At 45.5% G+C, this 11845-nt stretch overlaps 1 protein-coding gene across 1 annotated transcript in view; it reads left to right on the forward strand.

The window, feature by feature from the left end:
* Nucleotides 1-11845, forward strand: part of PLXNC1 (plexin C1) — a 142399-nt gene that overhangs the window by 107819 nt on the left and 22735 nt on the right. Inside the window, 1 exon segment of the mRNA XM_007468207.1 lies at nt 11581-11758. Coding sequence (XP_007468269.1) covers nt 11581-11758 — 178 coding nt within the window.

The raw sequence follows: 11845 nt of genomic DNA on the forward strand, positions 1-11845 counted from the left end.
CCCCCCCCCCCCCCCCCCCGGGAGAGCTTATTAAACGCCAGTTGTGAGGCAGCACCCCAGGGTTTCTAATTGCGTAGGTCTGGGGTGTGGCCCAAGAATTTGCATTTCTGAAGAGCTTTCTGCAGCTGCCGCTGGTCCAGGGCCACACAGGGAGAGCTACTGATATAATTGTTACTGAGTGTGGACTCTAGAGCCAGGCAGGTTTGAATCCTGCCTCTGCCACTGGCTAGCTGTGTGACTTTGGGCAAGTTTGAAAACCTCTCTGTGCTTCCGTCTCTTCACTTGTAAAATGGGGATGATGATCATGGTACCTGCCTATCTCATGGATGTTGTGAGAATTAAGAGTTGATATTCTGTAAAGTACTTAGACCATTGCCGGGCACGTGAGTGCCCTGTAAAGAGTTATTAAATTTAATTCAAATCTCCTCAGGCGCTTGTTAGAAATGCAGAGCCAGAGAGACCCACGCCTGGGCCTTCCGTCCGGACTGACTACATCGGAATCTCTGGGGGTGGAGCCCAGGCATGGATAGATGTTTTAAATGCTCCAGGTAATTCTAATGTGCATCCTGCAGGAGGAACCCCCACTGGTACCCTGGAGGACAAATGATGAACTTTCATCAGGGCCTGTTGACTCTCCTTTTACTGATTCAGGGTCTTGTCTTCAAACCCAGGGCCTTGGTCCTAATGCAGAAGGTGTTCATGCTTTTACTTTGAGACATTTTAGGAGCCCCACAGGTTCCCAAAGAGAAATATTTGCAAGTGAATATAGGTCCGGGGAATCCAGCAGTGTTTCACTTTCATGAAAACACGAACCCGGACCCGCACAGGAGGGAGAGGCGAGCAGGAGATGGAACTGGGAGTGGGGAGGACTCAGATGCCTGGAGAAACTTTTGAGGTTTGAGTCCTTTCTAATGCTTTACATCCGAACACTTTTCCCCCTTTCAGTTTGAAACGTTATTTATTTCACAGTCAATTAAGACCACGTGTTTCTGATTTGTTAACACTCAACTCATCATCAAAATGTTTCTTGATGCTGAAGACATTTGTGTCGACTCAGATTCTTTTTTTCCTTTGTAGCCCCTGGGGAAAAGGTTGACGGAAAATTATGTTTTCAGAAATCCACATAAATCTTCCCTTCCGAATACGGATTTGCCGGTAGATAGCATTGAGACTGGGAGAGGGGTGGGCCACTTGTTTCTAGGGCCCTTGACTTTGAAATTGATTTTTAATGCCTTTCATTGGACCCGCCCCAAACCCCTTTCATGGTGGATGGTTATACTGGAAGCTCCAGAGAAGCTTGACCCGGTCTGTGCTTGCGTGACAAAATGTTAGCAGAAGGTCGATATAAAAAATTTCAGGTTTTTCATTTCCTTTCAGGCAAGTCCCCTCAGCCTTAACTATCATCTTTTGAATTTTCTTCCTTCCTCTCTTTCCCACCTCCCCCTGCCCTTTCTCACTTTACCCCCCTTCCCCACACATGTACACCCAGTGGTCTGAAGTCTTGACTTTCTAAATTTGCTGAGATGGTTTATGTATTTGAAAACCAAGGTGTGGTGAACAAACTCGATTGTGTGTGTGTGTGTGTGTGTGTGTGTGTGTGTGTGTGTGTGTGTGTAAATATTTTCAAGGAAAAAAAGCCAGGGAAAAAAATCAAGAGCAGCCACCCAAGCAACTTGAAACGATAGAGCCTAGTACCATGGCTGGGACACATTTAAAAAGAGGCCCCCAAACTCCTGTTTGGCTAAATGGTGAAAACCACAGCGCCTCATCTAACAGCCTAAAAGTCAGGTTTCACTCCTCTAAAATTAGAGGATGTGTTCTCCCTGAGGTGTAGGGTGTTTTCTAGAACATAAAGGCAACATGCCAATTGCTTATCCATGAAATCATTATACTAACACATGGGCTCCAAGAAGTAATTCTTTGTTTGCTGTACCCCGGGAGGAAAATTCCTCTGCCATTTCTTAAATGTAAGCAAAGCCCCATAAAGTCACTTCCTCTAGGACCAGAAGAAACCATCCTCCGCCAGCAAAGCACTGCAGGCTGGTGTTCAGTAAGGCAAACTGCCATTACATTCTCCTGCTCCGGGCTGGGAGCATCAGGGGAGGGTTTGTACACACACACACACACACACACACACACACACACAGGCACACACACACAAGAGCACACACGCACACACACAAGCGCACGCACACACACACACACACACACACACACACACACACACACACACACACACGACTCCTCTAGCATCCAGGGAGTCCGAGTTGACAGCTAGAAGAGAGGTAAGCCCTATTGCTCTAAGGTTTTTCCTCCTTTGCAAACTTTTAGTCACGTTCGATTTTGTGGCTGAAGAATCTCGGGCTCTCCCTTAGGGTGGGCTGTGTCTAGAGAGTCGTTCTGGAACGGATCGCCTGAAACTTCGGAGAAGCGAGTGAAGGTTGAGGATTTCAGTTCCGGGAAAGTGTACCACGTGGGAGAAAGGACATTTGCTTCACTTTCAGGAGGCGATGAGAAAACCCAATAACTCATGGCAGGTGTGCTGAATTAGCAAGAGAAGGTTGACTTATAATCAAAGTTAAGCGAGAAATGGTTTTTTGAACTCTTAAACCCAGGAAATGAGCCTGCCAATCGGCTGTATCAGAGAGAGCATCTTGGCGCCCTGGGAAACAGTGTTCTGACAAACATAATATTGCCCTCATTCTCATATCTATGAGAAAGTCTTTAAGATTATTAGAAAGTCTTGAAAAAGCACAGATACTCGCCTACAGAAATCTTGATGCCTCTGCTATGATTTATCGAACGTTTCCACCAGCCCACACTAGGCTTTTCCCCCAATAGTTACCACGTTGTGGACAATCCTGGTTTGTAAAATATTTCACCTCTGACACAGCCCTAGCCATCCCTAGCAAGAGTTCCTCATCTGCAAGCTTCCTTCAACGCGGCCGCTGGGCCCTCCACTCCCCAGCTCCTTCTGTTCCATTTAGTTTGTCCTTTCAGAAGATCCATTATCCCCATAATTAAACAACCCACTGTCCCGATTAAGTCATTCTCTGTTACTTCAATTACATCCCATTGTTCATTAAACCCTGATGTTTGCACTTCAGCAATCTTGTTTTTAATACTCCAAGCATTTGTGGAGAAACAGTAAAGTTAATTAACAATTCTTGAGCTTTGTTTTTCTTTTTCTCTCTACCATAGTGCAAATCATTTCCATTATGACTTGCCATAATACTGAAACCATTACTAACTCCATAGTTACTGTTCTGAGCGTCTGATCAAAGAAGCGAAACCATTCTTTATAGTCATTGAGGTAAGTCATCCTACTTGACGGCAGGCAGTGGAAAATGAAAAATTAACCTTAAATGAGTGCTTTAAATGATTCTCCTCTTCATATTCTTTCTTCCCACACCCATAGTCTTGGGATTAGAAAATAATTTCGTCACCCAAACACACACGTACTTAATTTTCCTCTTTATGGCTCAAATATGACTCTGTTACTTCATCGTTAAGGATTCTTATTTATACTTGTTCCCCTCAGAGAATGGTAACTGTTATAGCAAGCCATGGTGGAGATAAAGGCATTTTTAATTAATTTATTTATTATAAAATTTGTTTTATTTATTTATTTTTGGCTGCACTGGGTCTTCGTTGCTGTGCCTGGGCTTTTTTCTAGTTGCAGCGAGCAGGGGCTGCTCTTCATTGTGGTGCGCGGGCTTGTCACTGCAGTGGCTTCTCTTGTTGCACAGCACAGTCCCTAGGCACGCAGGCTCAGTAGTTGTGGCTTGCAGGCTTTAGAGTGCAGGCTCAGTAGTTGTGGCTTGCGGGCTCTAGAGCACAGGCTCAGTAGTTGTGGCGCACGGGCTTAGTTGCTCCGTGGCATGTGGTATCTTCCCAGACCAGGGCTTGAACCCATGTCCCCTGCATTGGCAGGCGGATTCTTAATCACTGCACCACGAGGGAAGCCCAAGGCATTGTTTCAGATTTGTCTTTTATGGCATTGTCAAAGTCAGCATTCCATTTGAAGTTACTGTTATCTAGAGCAGGAATCAGCAAACAACAACCTGTGGGTCGAATGTGGCCCTGCTGCCTATTGTTATAAATAAAGTTTTATTGGCACACAGCCATACCCATTCATTCACTATTGTCTATGGCTATTTTCCTGCTGCAGTGGCAGAGTTGAGTAGTTGCCATAGAGATGATACAGACCTCAAAGTCTTAAATGTTTACTCTCTGGCCTTTTACAGAAATTTTGCCATCCCTTAATCTAGAGCTTGACATATAGAGAAAAAAAACCTAGAATCCACTCTCCTGCCCACCCCCAAAAATCTTGGCCTGTTTCCTCTCCTTCTAGGGACACAGCAGTGGAAATGCCTCACCACTATCCACAAAGCTGAAACTTATGGGCACTGTGCCAAAAAAACCCCAGAAAACTGTGAAATACATTAAACCTAAAATACTGGAATCAATCATTTTGGGCTAAATTGGACAGATTCTCGCTTGATTTTTGCATGAACCGGTGTTAGTAAATGCTAGCAAGTGTATAAGACTGGTGAGAGAAACTTAAATTTGAGAAAATTCTCTCCATTAACTTAATATTTTTCTTCAAAATGGAAAAGGCCTTTCTCCCTCAGTATTGTCAGAGGGTTAAATACCCTGACCCAGGAAGCGTGGGGCCCTCAGTCTTTGGTGGGGAAGGGAAAAGGCGGGTGGGGGAGGGGAGGTCGGGCAGTCAAGAGCAGCATTAGAGGGGCGGCTGGTAGAATGTCCCAGGGCTGACTCAGCTTGAGAAAAACCTCAGGTCGGAAGCTTTTCTGAGACTTGGGCTTCTAACTCTGGGCTCTTGCTGCTTCTGCTGAACATCTGGAAGTGGTTTTCTTCTCTCTCATTCAGTTTAGTATAAGAACCAGACTTTTCTCTTGACCTTCATTTGGCTCTGCAGTGAAATTAGAAATGTATTGTATAGGTTTTATTTAACGAAAGCAATTATTGGCCTAAGACCGTCTATGATAAAGTCGCTGGCTTGTAATAAATTCTTTTTAAATTGATTTGTAGGTTTTAGAAGGTATTACAGAAAGGATGCAGCAACATCCCTGCCCTTATTAGCTGAGAATATGGCTGATGAGTTAATGAGGTAGCTGCATCATCCTTTCCCCACCAAACTGTGGGGAAAATGTGGGGCAGTGCCTCTTCCCCTGCTTTTGATGTGTCCTCTTAGCCCTCTGCAGCTTGTTTTTTCTACCTCCCCAATACCTGAAACTGCCAAGTTGTGTGAAGGGCCCATGGGTAAAGCTGCTAGTGAAGCAGGCATGTGGTTGTATGTCGGGGTGCTGTGTTGTTCAGCTCAGAAGAGGTGGGGTTTGGAGTCTGACCGTCTTGGGTGTGAATCCAGGCTCAGCCGCGTTACAAACTGGCTGTGTGACCTTGGGCAAGTCACTCTACCTCTCTAAACCTGTTTCCTCATCTTTAAACAGGTGGATTATTTTAATTAAACCCTAACCTTGTACATTTTTTATGAGGTCAGGAAATAATATCTGTAAGATGTCTAGCCATCATGCCACGGAGTAGGTACTCATTATTTATTTATAATAGCTTTTCTCATCTGAGCTGTTTTTCTTATCAACAGTATGGTTGAAGCAGAAACTGTCCCCTCACCATTGGTTGGTTATTTGGTTGGTTAGTTATGGATGATGGATGATGCAGGGCAGTTGATTAGCTGCATCCATTGTCAGTAAAAGCTTACGTTACTATTGAAAATGTTACCCATAACCCCTATGTTTGGGCTTTTACAACCTATAGCAGACAATATCCCACTGGACAGATGTGAACAGGAGACCACAATGACACACCTGCCCAGCTAACTTGGACTGCAATCCTGCACACCTAAAAGGGCTGGATTGTGACCTGCTGCAAAGGACCGGGTCCTTCCAGCCTGGTCCTTTCTCTGGGTTTGGTCCCTGTGCCTTCCAGATAGCCTTGCCCTTCTAAGAACCCTTCTTGATAATAGAGAAGGCATTGTTCCTGAATCCATTGTTCCTTGAGACCCAAGATACCTGTGGCTTAAGCAACAGCGGAGTTTCTCTCTCTCCCACATGAAGTTCTGAGGTGGGCAGCCCAGCACTGGTGGGCGCCTCTGCTGGCATGTCCTCGCAGACCCCAGCTCCTCTCTTGCTGTCCTGAGGTCACCTCATGATCTAAGGTGTTTGCTCCCTGCCAGCCTCCTTCCACATTCCAGCCAGCAGGACATATGCTGAGCTATAGAAAAGTTGACCGATGGTCACCAGCTGTCTTTTAAGGAAGTTTCCCAGGGGCTGCCGCATAACACATCTGCTTAATTTCATTGACCTAAACTTAATCACATGGCCATACCGAGCTGCAGCAGAGGCTGGGAAAGGTCGTCTTTATTCTGGGTGAACGTGAGCTCCATAAAAATTCCTGTCAGTGGGGCCCAAGCCACAGGGTGCTCCAGATTGAGTGGGTTCCATGGGGTCCCATGCCAGCCAAGGTAAGGAGGTGGAGCCTCCTCTGCTGTGTCCAACCTGTCTGCTTGGATAGCGTTTATTGAGAACCTCAGGCAGGTCGGGACTGCCCTTCGGAAGTTTATCACCTCGACCGGCCTTTGGCTCTGCAGTTAAGAGTATGGACGTATCCTAGTTATGACCCTCAGCAGCTCTGCGATCTTGGACACATTTCTGAACCTCTGTGTCTCAGTTTCTTCATCTGTTAAATGACACTAATAATAGCGCCCACTTCAGACAGCAGTTGTGAGGATCAAATGAATTAGCAAAGCACACCCAGCACATGGTGAGTGTTCGCTAAGTGTTGGCTGTTATTATTAGAAACCTCAAACTGTATTATCTTCTTCAGCTTTTGTTTCTGTAAATGGTACAGGGCTTCTCCCTGACATGGAAGGTGGTGGTTTTGGAAAGGCAAGCATGGTTCTTCAAGTCCTCTACCCTCTATTCTCCCCAAAGGAAATGGGATTCTTTATCTAGACTTCCTAACCTCATAGCCTGAGTAAGAGATGGAAGCTTGCTGCACATCAGTCTAATAAGAGTTGAAGCCAAGTATCTCCATGGCCCAGAGGCCTCCTCCTATACTGTTGTACATGTTGCTCCTTTCCAGACCCAGTTCAAATGGACCTTCCTCCATGCAGCCTTCCTTGATTTCTCTCCCTTTGAAAACCCTCCTCCAAGCTAGAGGTAGTATCTCTCTGAACCTCTAAAGCACTCCATCTATACCTACTGTTTTCTTCCTGGTATTAGAATTTGTCGTGTATATCCCACAGTTGTTGTATCAGTCTTCAAATACTTCCCAGGCAGGATCAGTGCCAGCTTCTATTGTATATCACCTGCAATGCTCTGCACACAGTATGTGCCAAGTAGGTGGGTATCAGTGAAAGTAGGTGGGTATCAATGAATGACTTTATCTACCTCAGCGTCAACAAAATGAGCTCTGTCAGATTGGGTGCAGGCAGATGTAAGTAAGAGAAAATATGACTATTGGTGTGTGAAATCCTAAGAGCATGGAATTGCACTTAGAGCGGGAAGTCTGGAGGTCAGCAGCCCTAAGGTAGGTCCATGTACTCAGCAGTGTCAGGGCTCTGGGTCAGCATCTCCTTGCTCCTCTTGGCCCTTCCTCTTAGTCACAAAATAGCCACCACAGCTCTAAGCACTGCTCTCCCCTTTTGTAGAAATGCTTTCCCTTTATGTTTCATTGGCCAGGACTGGGTTACATGACCAGTCCCTGGTGAATGAGGAGAAGAGAGCTGCCACCAATCATGTTTCCTAGGCTAGGCTGGGCCCACTGCTGTTGAAACCTAGCTTCTGTTAGCAAAGAAGGAAGAGAGATGGCTGCTCATTGTACAATCAACCATATCTGTCAGCCCAGCTTTGCTGACACTTTTCGTAGCCAGAGCAGTTCCTCTTAACAGAGGGGCAGAATTGGGGGGAAGAGACCAGGGTGCATTTTAGAACGCTTTAGCCTTCTGTGGGTCTTAAAAATTAATCACCATTCCATAGATTTGAACTGTGCTTAGTTTACAAAACATTTTCAGGCTTTGAAAGGCAGGCTCAGCAAATATTTAAAAACATGGAGCTTGAGTTCCTGCTTCTACCTTTTTCTTGCTGGGTGATCTTGTACAATATACTTAACCTCTCTGTACCTCAGTTTCTCATCTGTAAAATGGGAATAATAATAGAATCTATTATATGTCACAGGGTTGTTTCTGAGATGAATTTATGTATATTAATACACATCATTTGTCCTGGTGCTTGGCATACAGGAAGCACTCCTTAATTTTCTATTATTACATGTCATGATTTAGTGATCCTGTCACTCCTTCGAGATAAGAACAATGAGAATTTTGAGGCTCAGAAGAGTTAGAGGACTCCCACGCTCCCACAGCTAGCTAGCAGGAGAAGGGGATGATCCAGGTGGCCTGGTGCCAGTGCTGAGGACCCTCAACCCTCCTGTCCTCTCTGCTCAAATTCTCTGAACACTTACTGAGAGTGAAAGAGTTGCATCTGGTGGCTGAATATTGTTTCAGAGGCGGTGCTTTGGTTCCCAAGTATATTGTGAATCATCTGAGAACGAGGACCGTGTCTTATGGTCTCTCCTAACCCCGGCCCCTAACACTGAGTAGCACACAGGAAGGACTCTGGTTAAGTGGGTTTTGAAGGGGAGGTGGCACTTCTGTGGGGATCTTCCTTGATGGGGAACAGAGGCCCAGCGTGAGCTTTTCAAGCCTGGGGGTCGGGTTAAGAGGCAGGGCCTGCTCTGAGATCCCCCCGCTACTCTTACACATTCAGAAATTGCTGTTGGGGCGCTAAGGTTAGCGGCATAAATAATGAACACACATCAATTTGTGTCTGAATTTACTCTCAGAATTCCCTGTGGACTCTATAAAATGCCATTTTACCTTTTTTCCACCCATCTAGCTGTGAAGGCAGTGGCAGATTTACATTATTTTACATCCAGTTAAAGGGTTTTTTTCCCCTTTTGGTTATGTTTTAAAGGAGAACATTTACTGCCTGTAAAGAGGTGTTTTTGTTGAAGACAATAGTGCCCTTTAGGTAGTCACAGAACGTTATTTCGCAAATACCTATAAAACTGTTAAACAGCCTGGGATCGCTGTAGCCCTGATTAAAAGGGCCTTTTCATTCATCTTTATCTTTGGAAGCCCTGTGAAATAGCTTAACCACCACTACTGCTACTGGCGAGACCAACTCGTAGAGGAATACAGGGAGACACGGGCAAGTCTACTCGGACCGTACAGGGCAGGACTGACGTTTGCCCCTCCAGGAACCCCGTTTGTGCTGGGAATGCAGCTTAGGACTTTGGTTATAGTCTGATCTAAGACAGTTTCCTGGCGGTCCAGAGGGTTCCTGGGCTGTAGGTGGGACAGAGAGGAGGAGGGAGGGCCCAGGGGGTGGGAGGGACCGAAGCTGAGTGGTTCAAGGTGCCACCCCTGGCTCTCCATTTACAAGCCGGGTCCCTAGAGGCACAGTCCTCTGTTTCCTCACTCAAAAAGTGGGTATAATATTAATACACCCTCCTTCCCCAGGATATTGGGAAGATTAAAAGAATTGTGTCTTGAAATGTGTGCCAACAAATGTCACTAAAAAAGGAGGTGAGGAGAGGGCTCTGGCCTGAGGCTTCTCTGCCGTGGTTCTCATCCTCCACCCTGCTTCTCGCCCACCCAGTATGTCAGTGTTTGCTAGCAGTCAGGAGTCCCGCATCCCTGCCCAGTGAGCCACTGGCCCAGAACACCAGTGTGCTCTGAGAACAGGCAAGGGAGCCACTCTCTGTCCCAGAAAAAAGAAACTCTCACAGGCCAGACCAAGACCACCACTTAACCTCAGACTCCAGCCTCCACTGATTCGGAGTTTCATCTGAAACTCGGTGAGGACTGCACCAAGGTTTACGCTCGCATAATTATAAACTGGATTGGAGGGGCAAGATGTAAAGGCAGTAAAAGGAAGTCGTGCCTCTGAGCACCTCCCCAGAGCTTCAGAAGCCCCTTCTCCGTGTCTGGGGTCCTTAAGTCCTATCTCCTGAGTCAGACACTGTTCTAGGTGCGACGTGATTAATTCAGTTCATCATCACGGGAACCCCAGGAGGCGGTTGTTGTTCTGACTTTACAGGTGAGAAATCTGAGATACAGAGAGGTTACCCAGCTAGTTAGCAGTGGGCTGGGATTGAACCCAGGAGTCTGACCCTGGAGCAGGTGCCCTGCCCCGTTCTCCTTCCGGGCAGCTTTGCTCTTTACTCTTGATAGAGATACTGACCATGGAGTCAGGGTCCCAGCTGCTCAAGGCCGCCTGAGTCTGTTTCCACATGAAGGCATACTAACAATAATCATAGTGATAAGTTATATGAAATAATAACATCCCTTTTATTATTACTGTTATCATTATCACCACCGTCGAGCCTTTCCCAGCAGCCTGCCCCGTGCCAAGCCTTTGGCATGCATGATCTTATTTAATCTCGATAGAAACACTAGAGGCCAGGTACTATTCTTATACCCATTTTAAAGTTGAGTTAACCCTAAGGGTCCCCATTTTCCACATTATTTGTGTTTTCATTTTTTAAACGTTTCCATTAGTTAATCATTTTACATTCCCTCACTGCAGCCAGGCTCAAAAACACGAAATAATCGTGCATTTCACACCACACCCAGGTCCCTCTGGCTCCATGATTACCAGGGTGGCTTAGAATCTAAACTGTATGTTGTGCTAATTACAAAATACTCTCAGCACTTCCCTGAATCAGTTCCTCCAAGGATCCTGCATATGTAACTTTGTTGTTTTAGATCTGTTTATTCTTAGGCAAAGTAAACCTGAAATTGCTCTTAAATTCCTTTTGAAATATTCCCTAGTTCTGTGTTTTCACACATTCACCAGGGCCTTACTTCTCCCATTAGACTGATTCTGAGGTTTTGCTGCACTGGGAGAATGTTAACTGACAAAACCATAAGTAATGGCGCTGAAATGTAATTAATGCAAGAAGAATAGTACAGGGTGGGGATCTTAGTGTTTTAATGAGAGCTCAAGAAACTGCCTGGCTGAAGCAGTTGAAAGTGGAGGGGGAGAGGCACGTTTCCGTAGTTAATACTGCATATTATAAAGTGACCTCTTTGGCATGATCAATACGGAGACCTCATAACCTCTCCTGTCACCTGGAAGTTTGCTCTGTGGTCCTGGTAATAAAAAAGATAGTCACCAGTCTGCCCTCATTGGAAGCTTTCCAGTTTTTTTCTTTTTTGAGGATGAAATTAGAAATCACCGTTCTTAGAGTATTTGTGTGTGTGTGTGTGTGTGTGTGTGTGTGTGTGTATATTACTCTCAGATATATTTTTTCAATGCTTGCTCTGTAATGAGAGTTTTACCTGTCTTCCTTTCCATTATCCCTGAAAAGAATGGATTATGGAAAAAAGATTAAAGTGGTATAATGCGATATGGTGTTTGCTAATGTGCTGTCAGAGGTATTAGTAGGACTCGCCAAGGTTTGTGTCTTTTATGAGTGCCTTTCAGATTGCAATTATCTAATAGACTTGGAAACCTGTTTGTATTCTTGCAGGCATTAACCGTCACCTTTGAAAAAATCCCAGAAAATGAGAGTGCAGATGTCTGTCGGAATATTTCAGTCAATGTTCTTGATTGCGATACCATAGGTCAAGCCAAGGAAAAGATTTTCCAAGCATTCCTAAGCAAAAACGGCTCTCCTTATGGACTTCAGCTGAATGAAATTGGTCTTGGTAAGGCGATATGGGAGCTATTTTGGCCAATCCCCTGATGAGCATCCCTTCCACCTTCCCTCCCTCCTGGCCCCCCCCCCCCCCCCC

This window comes from Lipotes vexillifer, unplaced genomic scaffold (assembly GCF_000442215.2).
Source record: "Lipotes vexillifer unplaced genomic scaffold, Lipotes_vexillifer_v1.1 scaffold180, whole genome shotgun sequence".
Taxonomy (NCBI): Eukaryota; Metazoa; Chordata; class Mammalia; order Artiodactyla; family Lipotidae; genus Lipotes; species Lipotes vexillifer.